The sequence below is a fragment of the Gossypium hirsutum genome, chromosome D13, assembly GCF_007990345.1.
Source record: "Gossypium hirsutum isolate 1008001.06 chromosome D13, Gossypium_hirsutum_v2.1, whole genome shotgun sequence".
NCBI lineage: Eukaryota > Viridiplantae > Streptophyta > Magnoliopsida > Malvales > Malvaceae > Gossypium > Gossypium hirsutum.
Genome location: NC_053449.1, coordinates 1,479,648 through 1,493,882, shown reverse-complemented (window position 1 = coordinate 1,493,882; position 14,235 = coordinate 1,479,648). Strand labels below are relative to the sequence as shown.

At 35.0% G+C, this 14,235-nt stretch overlaps 1 protein-coding gene across 1 annotated transcript; it reads left to right on the top strand.

The window, feature by feature from the left end:
- The first annotated feature begins 1,227 nt into the window (after positions 1-1,227).
- LOC107919827 (clathrin heavy chain 1) lies at positions 1,228-13,336 on the top strand. The gene is made up of 30 exons (XM_016849209.2): positions 1,228-1,591; positions 1,812-2,016; positions 2,913-3,001; positions 3,149-3,227; positions 3,368-3,495; positions 3,986-4,084; positions 4,184-4,292; positions 4,728-4,807; positions 4,898-5,125; positions 5,216-5,281; positions 5,778-5,894; positions 5,983-6,180; positions 6,308-6,424; positions 6,507-6,566; positions 6,858-6,944; positions 7,040-7,123; positions 7,223-7,357; positions 7,453-7,515; positions 7,602-7,706; positions 7,778-7,890; positions 7,991-8,243; positions 8,337-8,473; positions 8,556-8,834; positions 8,914-9,916; positions 10,053-10,538; positions 10,641-10,811; positions 10,885-11,070; positions 11,950-12,072; positions 12,190-12,300; positions 12,835-13,336. Exons 1-30 carry the CDS (start codon positions 1,547-1,549, stop codon positions 12,973-12,975), a joined length of 5,097 nt encoding a protein of 1,698 aa, XP_016704698.2. The 5' UTR covers positions 1,228-1,546; the 3' UTR covers positions 12,976-13,336.
- Positions 13,337-14,235: the final 899 nt, after the last annotated feature.

Sequence of the window (14,235 nt, the reverse complement as noted above, 5' to 3'; positions counted from 1 at the left end):
GCAGCGCTAGGGGTTGGTAGGATCTCGATCTCCTTAAAATGTAAAATTTTACTTTTGACCTTTTAAGTTTTCCAAGATTTTAATTTAGTAAATAGTAAAATTACACTTTAACACCTAAAAAAAATAAAATTTTGATTTATTTCTTTAAAAACTATAAAGATATAAACTATTAAAATTTTGAAATTACATCCTAGCTCTCGTAAAAATATACAACTTAAAATTGGCTCATTAAAAAAATTTCTTGTTTCGCCTTTGTATTTACACATGATGAAACTCGATACAATATAAAAAATCCAAGAACTTCAATCTTAACATTACAACTGTAATATTCCGTTCCGATAGTAAACCGGAACAACAAACTTTAAGTTTCGGTCAGTATCAACCGTACCAATGTGTACCAGTTGATTTTGCTTGTACCAACCAAAATATGGTGTACTGATCGATACCAAAAAAATTAATTTTAAAATTAATTAATTATCATTTATTTTGAATTTGTTGAATTATGAATTATTATATGCATGGTATGAAATAATATATTAATAATATTAATTAATGAGATTCAGATTTCATCTTTAATAAAATTTACAAATACAATTTCATTTAATAAAATATAATTAATACAATTTTACATAGAATTTAAACATTTTTATTTTTATTTCTCTTAAGAGTGGAATTAATTTTACTAAAATTAAGACAAAAGTCTATTATAATTTAAAATTAATTTAATGTTATCGATAAAAAGTTATTATAAAAAATAATATAATAAAGATAATTGCTATCATGAAAGGTTGTTATAAAGAGTCCTAATTGTGCAATAATATATTAATATTATAATATGATCCCATAAATAAAAAAGGTTAACTATGTTATAGGTTCTTGTACTATTTATAATTTTTAAATTTAGTCCATTTATCTTTATTTTTAAGAATTTAATTCCTCTACTTTTTAGATTTTCATATTCAAGTCTAATTGTTAACCTCCTTAATTTTTTTTAGTTCAATTTGTTAGTGTAACATTTTGAAACTAAACAAAAAAACTTGATATCAATGTAACTAAAAAAATGACATTATAATAAATCTGAATTTAACAAAATAATTTTAATACAGTTAATAATTGTACTTGAATTTTGAAATCTAAAAAGTAGAGGACTAAATTATTAGAAATTAAAGTATAGGGGCTTATGGGATATTTTAACCATAGAAAAAAAAACTCCCGTTATTTTAATACATATGCTGTAGAACTAATGGAATTTACTCATTGTTCCTTCTTCGCTTTTGTGTCATCATCAGTGGCTTAGATTGGATCGGTCTCTGCTTCTTTTCCTTTTTCAGTTCTTCTGCAAGATTCCATCTTCATTTCATTTATCCTCTCAACAGGTTTCAACTGTTTTTTTTTTAATCTCTGCTTCAGATCTCTTGGCAGAGTTTTTCCATTTTTTTTCGCGTCTCGTTCTCGGTGTTTCCTTTGACTCGCAAATTGAAAGATTTGATCTCGGGCGTAGATCTGCTCCTGATTCGTCAATCCTCGTCCGTTGATCTGAGCCACCATGGCGGCTGCGAACGCTCCTATTGCCATGAAGGAGGTCTTAACTGTAAGTCTTGTCATTTCACTATTGTTTCGATTCGATTGGTTTTTATAGAAAGTTCAGCTGAATTATGGTTTGTAATTTGTTATTGAGCTTAATCTAATACTTCATAATCCTCATCGGATCTAATATCTGTTAACATCTGCTTATGTTTGGTTTGAAGTTTGTCTATATGCTTTGAAATGGTTAGAATTTTGAGTGATATGAAGGGTGTGATGTTTTGCAGTTGCCAAGCATTGGCATTAATCCGCAGTTCATTACATTCACGAACGTAACTATGGAATCTGATAAGTATATTTGCGTGAGAGAAACTGCACCGCAAAATAGTGTTGTGATCATCGACATGAGCATGCCGATGCAGCCGTTGAGACGGCCTATTACAGCGGACTCTGCTCTTATGAATCCAAATTCTAGAATCCTGGCTCTGAAAGGTCAGTTATCATTACTGCCAGAAGATATTTGTTTTTTATTAGATCACTTGAATTGCTTCGTAATTGATTGTGATTATGTAGCATTTTTGTTATTGATTAGAGGATTGTATATTAAATATGTCTGTTTTATATGACTGTAGAGTTCATAGTGGATTAATAGTATTAAACTGGTTTTCTTATGTTGTTAGATTAGGCTCTGGCTGTTCAAGAACCTAGTTGGGTATGAGAGTATCTTTTACGGAACACTTGTGCAGTACAATCTTGTTTGAATTGACACTTAGGCTTCTTTTGATTGTTAGTTTGCTACTTGCTTTATGCTTTCTAAAATGAACAAAGAATGTGATACCATACTTGTTAATGAAGAATCCTGCTTATGGCATCATAATGCGTGTGAATTACAGTGTTTATAGTGATTAACACATTTCTGCTTCACTGTTTTATCAGCATGCTGATCGGTTCAGTATCTGCACATCTACTTGTTTACTTTGCCTGGTACAATTGTCAGCAGTGTTGAGTGGTTTTTAGTTTCTTCATATAGAGAGTTGGCAATATTAGATGAAAAAATAACTTAATCACAACATAAAATATGGCACGACATTGAACAATAACATGAGTATGACTCAAATACAAAATTCATAGTAATATAAAATACCTTAAACAAGATTACGACACAGATACAAAAATTTCTTGGTCTATATGTATAGAAAATTTTGCTTCAATTTGGGTCCGCGAAGAAATGAAATATATGCTTGAAGTAGAGGTCGTGAAGTACATATATTCCTGTAACTTGCTTCAATTTAATGGAGAAGGAATTCAATATCGCTAGTATTATGTTTCCTTTGATTTTGTATTTATCTATGCAGCATACTTATAATCATTGACATTGCTTTTTGTAGCTCAACTGCCGGGAACAACTCAAGATCATTTGCAAATATTTAACATAGAGATGAAAGCAAAAATGAAGTCACATCAGATGCCTGAACAGGTCAAATTCATTTGTTATCTCAAATTTTCTTTGTAATGGTTCTATTACATTCTGCCATTAGCTTTTGGGCTCTCCACCTTTATTGTTTTTCCTTGATGGTAAACTTGATTGCATGAGCTTATCAAACCATCCTGGGTTCTTGTCCAGGTTGTATTTTGGAAATGGATTTCCCCAAAAATGCTTGGCCTAGTCACACAAACTTCTGTGTATCATTGGTCAATTGAAGGTAAGGTGTTATTTTCTTATCTGGTATCACAGGCAGCTCTGCTTTGTTAGTCTCAAAATATTTCTGTCTTGAATGTGTGTGTGTGTTTATTGTATAATTTCTTTGTTGTTATGTGTCTCATTGCATCCTACTCCTGGCAGGCGACTCCGTACCAGTTAAAATGTTTGAGAGAACAGCAAATTTAGTGAACAATCAGATAATAAACTATAAATGTGATCCTTCTGAGAAGTGGTTGGTTTTGATTGGAATTGCCCCTGGTGCACCTGAGGTATGTGGTTGCCTTATTAATGCTTTCTAAAGGTGATACTTTTTCGCTGTGAAGAAGAGGATGTTGCTTCATTTGAATTCAGTTTGAAGAACAGAAAACTGCCACATATAAAGTAATTTTGTTGCATGTCCCAAAAAACAACATCTGAATTTTGAAGTAACATATTCATAATTCATCTAAGCTAACTGGGCCTAAGAAGTTATTCAAGCTGCTGTGGTTTTTGTGTGGCCCACACTTCAAACTGCTAAGGTGAACTCTGTGAATTAATTTAGCAACTCATTATCGGTGATTATCTCAAGGCTGTCATTTTGGATATGCATTCTGTAATCCCTCTTTATTTTTCTTTGCCTTTTCCTTTTTCCTGATTCTGTCTACTATTATCAGAATAGTTCTTTGCAAAATCATTGTTACTTATGAAATTCTCTCTATAGAAAATCATGTTTGCTGTCACTATACAGTTTCAATTTTGACTGTGTCTTGTCTCTGTCAGAGGCCGCAATTGGTTAAGGGGAACATGCAACTTTTCTCCGTTGATCAGCAACGTAGTCAAGCTCTTGAAGCACATGCTGCTTCATTTGCACAATTTAAGGTCAGGGGTTTCTTATACTTGCTCTCTTTCACTAGATGTTATATTCCCTGATGAAGAGCAACTTATCGTACATGCTTGTAATTTGTTTATTTTGAGCAGGTTCCAGGAAATGAGAATCCTTCTATTTTAATTTCCTTTGCCACGAAGACTTTTAATGCTGGTCAGATTACATCAAAATTGCATGTAATTGAGCTTGGTGCGCAGCCAGGTCAGCTTGCTCTGCTGTCCTTTATACTTTTGCTATCTCCTTGTTATATATTGGGGGGACATGGAAGTCTTTTGAATGAACACATAACTGAAGAATTAAAATTAAAGAAACAAACAAACAGTTTTCCGTTGCCTCTTCAATGATGGAATGAACAAAAGTACAATCAGAAAGTTCTTTTGACTTTTGGTGTGTTCAGTGGGGACACTACTTTGGAATGTTTGTGGGGTTTTAGTTCATAATCCTAAAATTTCATCCATTGCAAGCTCTAACTCCTGATCAAGACTATTTTAAGTTTGAACTTTTGATGGGGTTCATGTTTAAGCATGGATATAAATTAACTGTTCTTTTAATCAATATAGTAGCTATAGTATTGGGTTGTGTGTCTTTCAGTCTTTTATCTTTCATCTTCTTACAGAACAAATTGTGTATTGGCAGGTAAGCCATCGTTTTCAAAGAAACAGGCAGATCTATTCTTTCCACCAGATTTTCAAGATGATTTTCCAGTTGCAATGCAGGTAGTATGAAATTTTCTTTATATTGTTTAGTTTTCTTGTGAAATGTATACTGTTTTGCTGATAATAAGAGAAGCTTCTATTGATTGGCAGATATCCCACAAATATAGTTTGATCTATGTTATCACCAAGCTAGGACTGCTTTTCGTTTATGATCTAGAGACTGCAAGTGCTGTATACAGAAATAGAATCAGTCCAGATCCAATATTTTTAACCTCTGAAGCTACATCAGCGGGAGGGTTTTATGCCATCAACAGGCGAGGGCAGGTGTTGCTGGCTACTGTAAATGAAGCAACAATAGTGCCATTTGTTAGCGGTCAAGTATGTTTTATGTCTTCTACTTTTTGTTTTCTGGTATCACTAAGGTCAGACATGCTGGCTTAAATATATTATTGGTTCTTTCTGTTTCAGTTGAACAATTTGGAGCTTGCTGTCAATCTAGCTAAAAGAGGAAACCTTCCTGGTGCAGAGAACCTGGTAAGTCAATTGATTTGTAATTTTCTGTTCATTGGTATCTTTGCGTTGGGATGATCATTGAGAGGTATGAGACTCATATTATCTACTTTAGATTTTAGTTTTTAGACGATAATATCCAAAGGAAAAATCTAAATATAAACAAAGTGAAGGGGAGGGATACTTTTGTGCTAACTTTCTCGATGGATTGTGGGAGTATTTCAATCGTGCTGTAATACTGTGGTTGAAAACATTCTGTCTTCCTGTTTCTTCCTTTACTTTAGCATATTTACTTTGATGTGATCTGGTCAGATTGCATTAAAGAAAATGAGATTGAATCATTTATGTCTTCAATCAAAGTAAATGAATACTTTTGTGGTAGCTTTTAGTGCTGTTGCTAACAGTAATATCTAATATAAGTTAATCAATTGGATCTGTTATGCTATTTAGATCCTTATTCTTGTTGACTTTGTTCTTTCTGTATACTAGGACGTTGACTCTGTGATTTTGGATATCTCAGGTTGTTCAACGTTTTCAAGAATTGTTTGCTCAAACGAAGTATAAAGAAGCTGCTGAGCTTGCTGCAGAGTCTCCACAAGGGATCCTTCGTACACCTGATACAGTTGCCAAGTTTCAGGTCTCATTTTTGCTTTCTTAATCATGCAGATGTCTTTGTTTTTTTGGTTGATTTTATCTGAGGCAAGTCCTTTACCTGAATGCTGCAGAGTGTTCCCGTGCAAGCTGGGCAGACTCCACCGCTGTTGCAGTACTTTGGTACGCTTTTAACTAGAGGGAAGCTCAATGCATTCGAGTCATTGGAATTATCTCGGCTTGTGGTAAACCAAAACAAGAAAAATCTTCTGGAAAATTGGTTGGCTGAAGATAAGTTGGAATGTAGTGAGGAACTTGGAGACCTTGTCAAGGTTTGATTTGTACCCACTGGAACTAGCACCTTATTCAATTTTATCTAATTCTTCTTGAAAAGCAGTGCACTGATTTGGCTTTTTTTTTTTTTGTCTGTTTCTAATTGTCACTTGGATTTCGGGGTAGACTGTGGATAATGATCTTGCTCTAAAAATATATATTAAAGCTAGGGCAACTCCAAAAGTTGTTGCAGCTTTTGCAGAACGGAGGGAGTTTGACAAAATCTTGATTTACTCGAAGCAGGTGATTTCCACATTCTTTTTCCCGTTTGTATTGGCATTTTCTGGTTTGATTGATACCTGATCTCTCTAATCTGTTTGCTCAGGTTGGGTACGCTCCTGATTACTTATTCCTTCTGCAAACAATTCTTCGTACAGATCCACAGGTTTGTTTCTATTTTCTGCAGTGTTTAGTGTTTGAAGTATTGAAGTTTTTTAATTTTTGAGTCACCCAAACAATAGATAAATATGTTCAAACATATTCTGTATTTTCATTAAAAGCTTTTAAGTTAGTTTTATGAATATTTTTATTAAATTAAGAGTTTTTCTTAATATATGTTGTGCTGATCAATAGGTGTTAGTATTATGGACTTTTTGGTGAGATTGGATATGTAATTTCCATGGGGAAACTAGGTTTTTAAAGGGAGATGAATTATCAATTGTTGTTTTACTTGCAGGGAGCTGTAAATTTTGCATTGATGATGTCTCAAATGGAGGGAGGTTGCCCTGTTGATTACAACACCATTACTGATCTTTTTCTTCAGGTTTACAGCTGATGCATTGGTTGTCAAAATAACCAACTTTTTCTATACGAAATTCATGAGATTGATTTCTTTGGATATCTGCCTTTTGATTTCAGAGGAACTTGATACGGGAGGCTACAGCATTTCTATTGGACGTTTTGAAGCCTAATCTGCCTGAGCACGCTTTTCTACAAACTAAGGTTATTTCCTTGTTGTGCTGATTATGCTAATCTAGTTTTGGTTTTATTTTTCTTTCTTTTGAAAAGAGCATATATTTAGTTCCATTCTTTTCTATTCAGGTCTTGGAAATCAATCTAGTTACTTTTCCAAATGTTGCTGATGCCATTTTAGCAAATGGCATGTTCAGTCACTATGACCGTCCTCGCATTGCACAACTCTGTGAGAAAGCTGGTCTCTATGTCCGAGCTCTGCAGGTAATTATTATTAAGATTAGTACATTTTTCATTGGTGTGATTTTCTACACTGAATTAATAGTATCTCTTGATTAAATGTAACATGTTTTCTGCAGCATTACACTGAGTTACCAGATATTAAACGTGTCATTGTGAATACACATGCTATTGAGCCACAGGTATGTGTTGTCTACCATATTTATCTCTTGGTAAAATGGTGACTATAATGCCCTGACATTTTTTAGAATAATGTTTCTATTTTCAGTCACTTGTTGAGTTTTTTGGTACTCTTTCACGAGAATGGGCTTTGGAGTGCATGAAGGATCTTTTGCTGGTTAATCTAAGGGGCAACCTCCAAATAATTGTTCAGGTAAAGTATGTACAATGGTATGCTAATAATGTTTAGTTAATCACCCAAGGCTAAGTTTTGTGTCTGTGCAGGTTGCCAAGGAGTATTGTGAGCAGCTGGGTGTTGATGCTTGCATAAAGCTTTTTGAGCAGTTTAAGTCTTATGAAGGATTGTACTTCTTTCTGGGCTCTTATTTGAGCTCAAGGTAAACTACATAGCAAACAAGAAATTTCCTTTGTTTGCTCATGGCAGAGCTATTCCTAATACAGTACTTACTATGATGTTTCCTTCCAATTATTGGACAGTGAGGACCCTGATATACACTTTAAGTACATCGAGGCAGCTGCTAAAACTGGACAAATAAAGGAGGTTGAGCGTGTGACCAGGGAATCCAACTTTTACGATGCTGAGAAGACAAAGAACTTCCTGATGGAGGCCAAGCTTCCTGATGCCAGGCCCTTGATTAATGTTTGTGATCGGTTTGGGTTTGTTCCTGATCTCACTCACTATCTCTACACAAATAACATGTTACGTTACATTGAAGGTTACGTTCAGAAGGTATGTAGTATTGCCTGCCAGATATGTTCATTGGCATGCTGCTTGAAGTTAATTTAAACTCAAGTAATTGTGTTTGTTTATTTCTTTTGATAGGTGAACCCAGGGAATGCTCCTTTAGTGGTGGGGCAGTTGCTAGATGATGAATGCCCTGAAGATTTTATCAAGGGTCTCATTCTCTCAGTCCGTTCTTTGCTTCCAGTTGAGCCCCTTGTGGAGGAATGTGAGAAGAGGTGAATTTTTTACTGCATCCTCTGTCCTTGTTTCCTCCTTGATTACTATGTGATTCTCATTTTTCTGCTTTGCGGTTTCCAGAAATCGTCTTCGTTTACTTACACAGTTCTTGGAGCATCTTGTAAGTGAGGGAAGCCAAGATACACATGTCCACAATGCTTTGGGTAAAATCATCATTGACAGCAATAACAATCCAGAGCATTTCCTCACAACCAACCCTTACTATGACTCCCGGGTTGTTGGCAAGTACTGTGAGAAGCGTGATCCCACCCTAGCAGTTGTGGCTTACCGAAGAGGACAATGTGATGATGAACTTATCAATGTCACAAATAAAAACTCATTGTTCAAATTGCAAGCCAGGTATGCAACTATTTAGTTTATTTATGATAATTAATTAGATCTTAGTTTTTAAGTTGCTTATCGGCTCATCTGATCACAGGTATGTTGTTGAGAGGATGGATGGCGATCTTTGGGAGAAGGTGCTAAATCCTGAAAATGAATACAGAAGACAGCTAATTGATCAGGTTGTGTCGACAGCTTTGCCAGAAAGCAAGAGTCCAGAACAAGTCTCTGCTGCTGTTAAAGCTTTCATGACTGCTGACCTGCCCCATGAACTGATTGAACTTCTTGAGAAGATTGTTCTCCAAAACTCTGCATTCAGTGGGAACTTCAATCTGCAAAATCTTCTTATTCTGACAGCTATTAAGGCAGATCCATCTAGAGTTATGGATTATATCAATAGGCTAGATAATTTTGATGGACCTGCAGTTGGAGAAGTGGCCGTCGAAGCTCAACTGTATGAAGAAGCATTTGCAATTTTCAAAAAGTTCAACCTTAATGTTCAGGCTGTAAATGTTTTATTGGATAACATAAGAAGCATCGATCGGGCTGTGGAATTTGCATTCCGAGTTGAAGAAGATGCTGTTTGGAGTCAGGTGGCAAAGGCACAACTGAGGGAGGGGCTAGTAAGCGATGCAATTGAATCGTTTATTCGTGCAGATGATGCTACTCAGTTCCTTGATGTAATCCGAGCATCTGAGGGTGCTGATGTGTACCCTGATTTGGTGAGGTACCTTCTGATGGTTAGACAGAAGGTCAAGGAGCCCAAGGTGGATGGTGAACTCATTTATGCATATGCAAAGATTGATAGACTGGGTGAAATTGAAGAATTCATTCTCATGCCAAATGTTGCTAATCTTCAAAATGTTGGTGATCGTTTGTTTGATGAAGCCTTGTATGAAGCTGCTAAAATAATATTTGCATTTATATCAAACTGGGCCAAGTTGGCTGTTACACTGGTGAGGCTTAAACAATTCCAGGGTGCTGTTGATGCAGCCCGAAAAGCAAATAGTGCCAAGACATGGAAGGAGGTTTGCTTTGCTTGTGTTGATGCAGAGGAATTCCGATTGGCACAGATATGTGGTCTTAACATTATTATACAAGTGAGTCTATTTTCATGTTGAATTTCAACTTTGGAAAACAGCAAAGTTGATATGTATGCGCACATGATTAGTGTTGGCGTGCTGGAGACTGTTTATCAATGATGATTTTGACCTTTGTGTTTTGTTGACTTTGTAGGTGGATGACTTGGAAGAAGTTAGTGAATACTATCAAAATAGGGGATGTTTCAATGAGTTGATCTCTCTCATGGAGAGTGGTTTAGGATTGGAACGTGCACACATGGGGATCTTTACTGAGTTGGGAGTTCTTTATGCCAGATATCGTTATGAGAAGCTTATGGAGCACATTAAATTGTTCTCTACTCGTCTCAATATCCCCAAGCTGATAAGAGCCTGTGATGAGCAGCAGCATTGGAAGGAACTTACGTACTTGTATATCCAGTACGATGAGTTTGATAATGCTGCTACTACTGTGATGAACCACTCTCCTGAAGCATGGGATCACATGCAATTTAAAGATATTATAGTCAAAGTTGCAAGTGTTGAGCTTTATTACAAGGCTGTCCACTTCTACTTGCAAGAACATCCTGATCTCATCAATGATATGCTTAACGTGCTTGCACTACGAGTGGATCACACCCGTGTCGTTGACATTATGAGAAAGGTTCAATTTTAGCAGAAAATAACATACTATTGATATGACTACAACATACTTCAGTATTATTTTAATTTATTTTATGATGATAATTTCCTTCCTGGATTTCAGGCTGGTCATCTGCGTCTTGTGAAGCCATACATGGTTGCTGTTCAGAGCAACAACGTGTCAACAGTAAATGAGGCATTGAATGAGATTTATGTGGAGGAAGAAGATTATGATAGATTGAGAGAATCTATTGACTTGCACGATAACTTTGATCAGATTGGCCTTGCACAAAAGGTGAAGTATTGTTCTTACATTTTTCTTTGCTGTTAATTTGCTTTCTGATATTAACTCCAAATTGCTTGATTAGATTGAGAAACATGAGCTGCTTGAAATGAGGCGCGTTGCTGCATACATTTACAAAAAGGCAGGTAGATGGAAGCAGTCAATTGCCTTGTCAAAGAAGGACAACCATTACAGAGATGCAATGGAAACAGCTTCACAGTCTGGTGAACGTGAACTTGCCGAGGAGTTGCTTGTTTACTTCATTGAGCAGGTACTCAACTCATTCTAGATATGCATAAAATATATGTTGACCAATAAATGATTTGGTATTGAGATGGTTATCTCCTTGGAGGGTATAATGTATTACACCACCTTGGTCAACCAGTGCTTCTAATTATGTTAGTTTGCCTTCTCCTTTTCCTTTTGGGTGCAAGTATAAAATAAATGAACAAGCCTAAGTACAAAACCATAGTTGTTGATAACAACACGATAGGATATGGGAAGTGAAGGTAGTGTTTGGTTTCAGAAAGAACAAGCATTTTCTAGTTTCATTTTCTTAAAAGTAAAATACAAAATTGAAAACACTTTGGTGCATATTTTGAGAAATATTTTGTAGAAAATGCACGAAAACATACCCAAATTTGAAAATTAAGGGAAAATGGAATTTTTTAAGTTCAGAAAAAGAAAAGGAAGAGAATAGGGAAAATACGGAAACACGGATTAAATATGAGCTCACTTTATAACAACATGGTTTTTTTCCCTTGTTTAAGTGTACATGCTCTCATTGGATTAAATATTTTATGGTCATCAAATGGGTGGACCCATGAGGAATAGACTCACTTTTACACATTTACATTTCAAGAAAGAACATTACCAAACACATTCCCATATTTTCATTTTGAAATATAGTCTTTCATGTTCGTTAACTAAACACATTTTTAACAAGTTAGAAAATTGGAAATGAAAACTTAGAAAACAAGAACAGAAAACGAAAAATATATAAAATATTTCTTAAAACCAATCAAGCAAAAGCTTTTAATGCAAAGCATGTTTTCCATTATGGTACTTTTCTTTCTTCTGGAATTGTCACAGTAATGCTGGTTAATATTTTGAGCTGAATATAATTTCACTGTTGATGTTCTATGTACAGGGCAAGAAAGAATGCTTCGCATCGTGCCTCTTTGTCTGTTATGACTTAGTTCGACCAGATGTTGCCCTTGAGCTAGCCTGGATAAACAATATGATTGACTTTGCATTCCCGTATCTATTACAGGTAATTTCTTTGCTGTTTTTTTCTTCAGAATGATCACTTGATTGTGGTTTTATTAGTTAAGAGTTTTCTTAATTTGGAGATATAATGTCAGAACCTTACTTGATTGTGTTTTTCCAGTTTATCCGTGAATACACTGGCAAAGTTGATGAACTTATCAAGGACAAGATTGAGGCTCAAAAGGAAGTAAAGGCTAAAGAGCAGGAAGAGAAGGATGTGATCGCACAACAGGTATTGAAACTTCCAAAGTCAAAATAGAGATTCCCTTTTCTAGAAAATTAATCTTTATTCTAGGGGTGTTATTGAGCCGAGCTGAGCCTGAATATTGCCAAGCTTGAGCTCGAGCTTGACTCGAAATTTGGAGCTCGAAATTTTGCTCAAGCTCAGTCGAACATCTATTTTTAAGCCTGAGCTTGGCTCAAGATATAATTGAGCTACTTGAGTTCGAGCTCGATTAAGCTCGTTTACCAATTTTTGTACTCAAGCTCGAGCTCTACCCAATAATTAAGCTTAGAGCTAATAATATATATTAAGGACAATAACGTAATTTGATAATATAAAAATATGAAAAGCTCGATAAGGCTTGCGAGCTATTCAAGTCAAGTATTATTAAGCCCGAATTTGGCTCGATAATTACCGAATCGAGTTTGAATTTTTTTCAAGTTGAACTCGAGTAGCTTGCGAACACCAGTATCTCATTTACATTCCTACTTTATTTCATGGTTTAAACGATCTTCTAACCAATTTGAATGCCTTCTATTACAGAACATGTATGCACAGTTGCTACCTCTTGCCTTGCCCGCACCGCCAGTGCCAGGCATGGGAGGTTTTGCTCCACCACCCATGGGAGGAATGGGAATGCCTCCAATGCCAGCTTTCGGCATGCCACCAATGGGCAGCTATTAAGTCGTAACAGGTCTGTTCAATTGAAACATTTTATGTTACCTAGTGGATCAATGGGGCTCCATATAGCTGCAATTTCGAGGCTTTCATTCTTTTTCCCCTCTTTCGTTTTCATTTGTCTGATGAGTGAAGATCAAAATTTGGAATAATGCCATTTTTGTGTTTCAAGTGTGTGATATATGGCCTTGTAATATTCTTTTATTTAGAAGAGGTATTTTTTGGGTTGTGATAGAGAGCAAACTGGGGATTTCATGAATTTGTAATTTGTAGTATTATTTCCTGTCGGTCATTGGAATCGACCGAGCATGTACCAAAAAATCTTACACACCAATCATATTTTTGGATTTTAATGTTCTTATTTAAACGTTGTTTCCCCTTAAATTCACTGCTAAACCATCTTAGAATTAGGATTTATGTATAATTAAATAAAATTTGACATGGATTTTTATTGACACCTGCATTCATATTAAAATACTTCATTGAATTGATGTAAGGTTTATTTGGGTTGTGTAGGCATATTAATGATGAAGTGAAAATTCAGATGCATATATATATATATATATATTTAGAAACTTGAATCTCCTGTCTCGGGGGTGTTATTTGGAGATGTTTCATTTATGAGCATCTTCAAAACAAAGATTGATTTAATGATCCTTAAAGGCTGTTGATGAAGGAAAACAAATTATCCTCATAGGATGTTACCAATGAGAAATAATTATTGGGAATACATACCTGTGAGCCAACAACAGTCATGAATACGACTCTGGGTAAGGCTAAAGGGTAAAATTTGTAGGTATAAACGTTGGATGGAATCAAATTGAATAAAAGTTTTTTAAGTTAATTAAGTTGATGAATCTTATTTTTTTAGTTTAATTCGATTTGGAATTTTTTTTGAATCAAGTCGAGTGACATGGAATTCAAATCGAATATATTTATTCGAGTTAAATTAAAAAATAATAATTTTGGGTCTTTCTAACACTGTCATCCACCGTAATTAAATTTGTCCAAAATTTACTCACCGTAACAAATTTGTTATTATCTTTCATCTCCTCATAATTTATTTATTAATCTTTTATATAAATCGAGTTAGCTCAAATAACTCGATTCGTTTAACTTGAAATTCAAAATTCTTTTCGATTTTTTCGAGTCAAATCGAGTTTTGCTCGCCTCTAAAAATTTGTTTATGTAATTATCAGTCAAAAACTAGTGTTTTTTTTTTTAAATGGGAGAGTGATTTAAGTTGAAATTGTTAAATTGTGATTT

Excerpts from the sequence above, each read along its gene's own strand:
- LOC107919827 (XM_016849209.2), top strand. The coding sequence starts at position 1,547 with ATGGCGGCTGCGAACGCTCCTATTGCCATGAAGGAGGTCTTAACT. Across the intron at positions 3,002-3,148 it reads CACATCAGATGCCTGAACAG|GTTGTATTTTGGAAATGGAT; the intron begins GTCAAATTCATT and ends GTTCTTGTCCAG. Across the intron at positions 5,282-5,777 it reads TTCCTGGTGCAGAGAACCTG|GTTGTTCAACGTTTTCAAGA; the intron begins GTAAGTCAATTG and ends TGGATATCTCAG.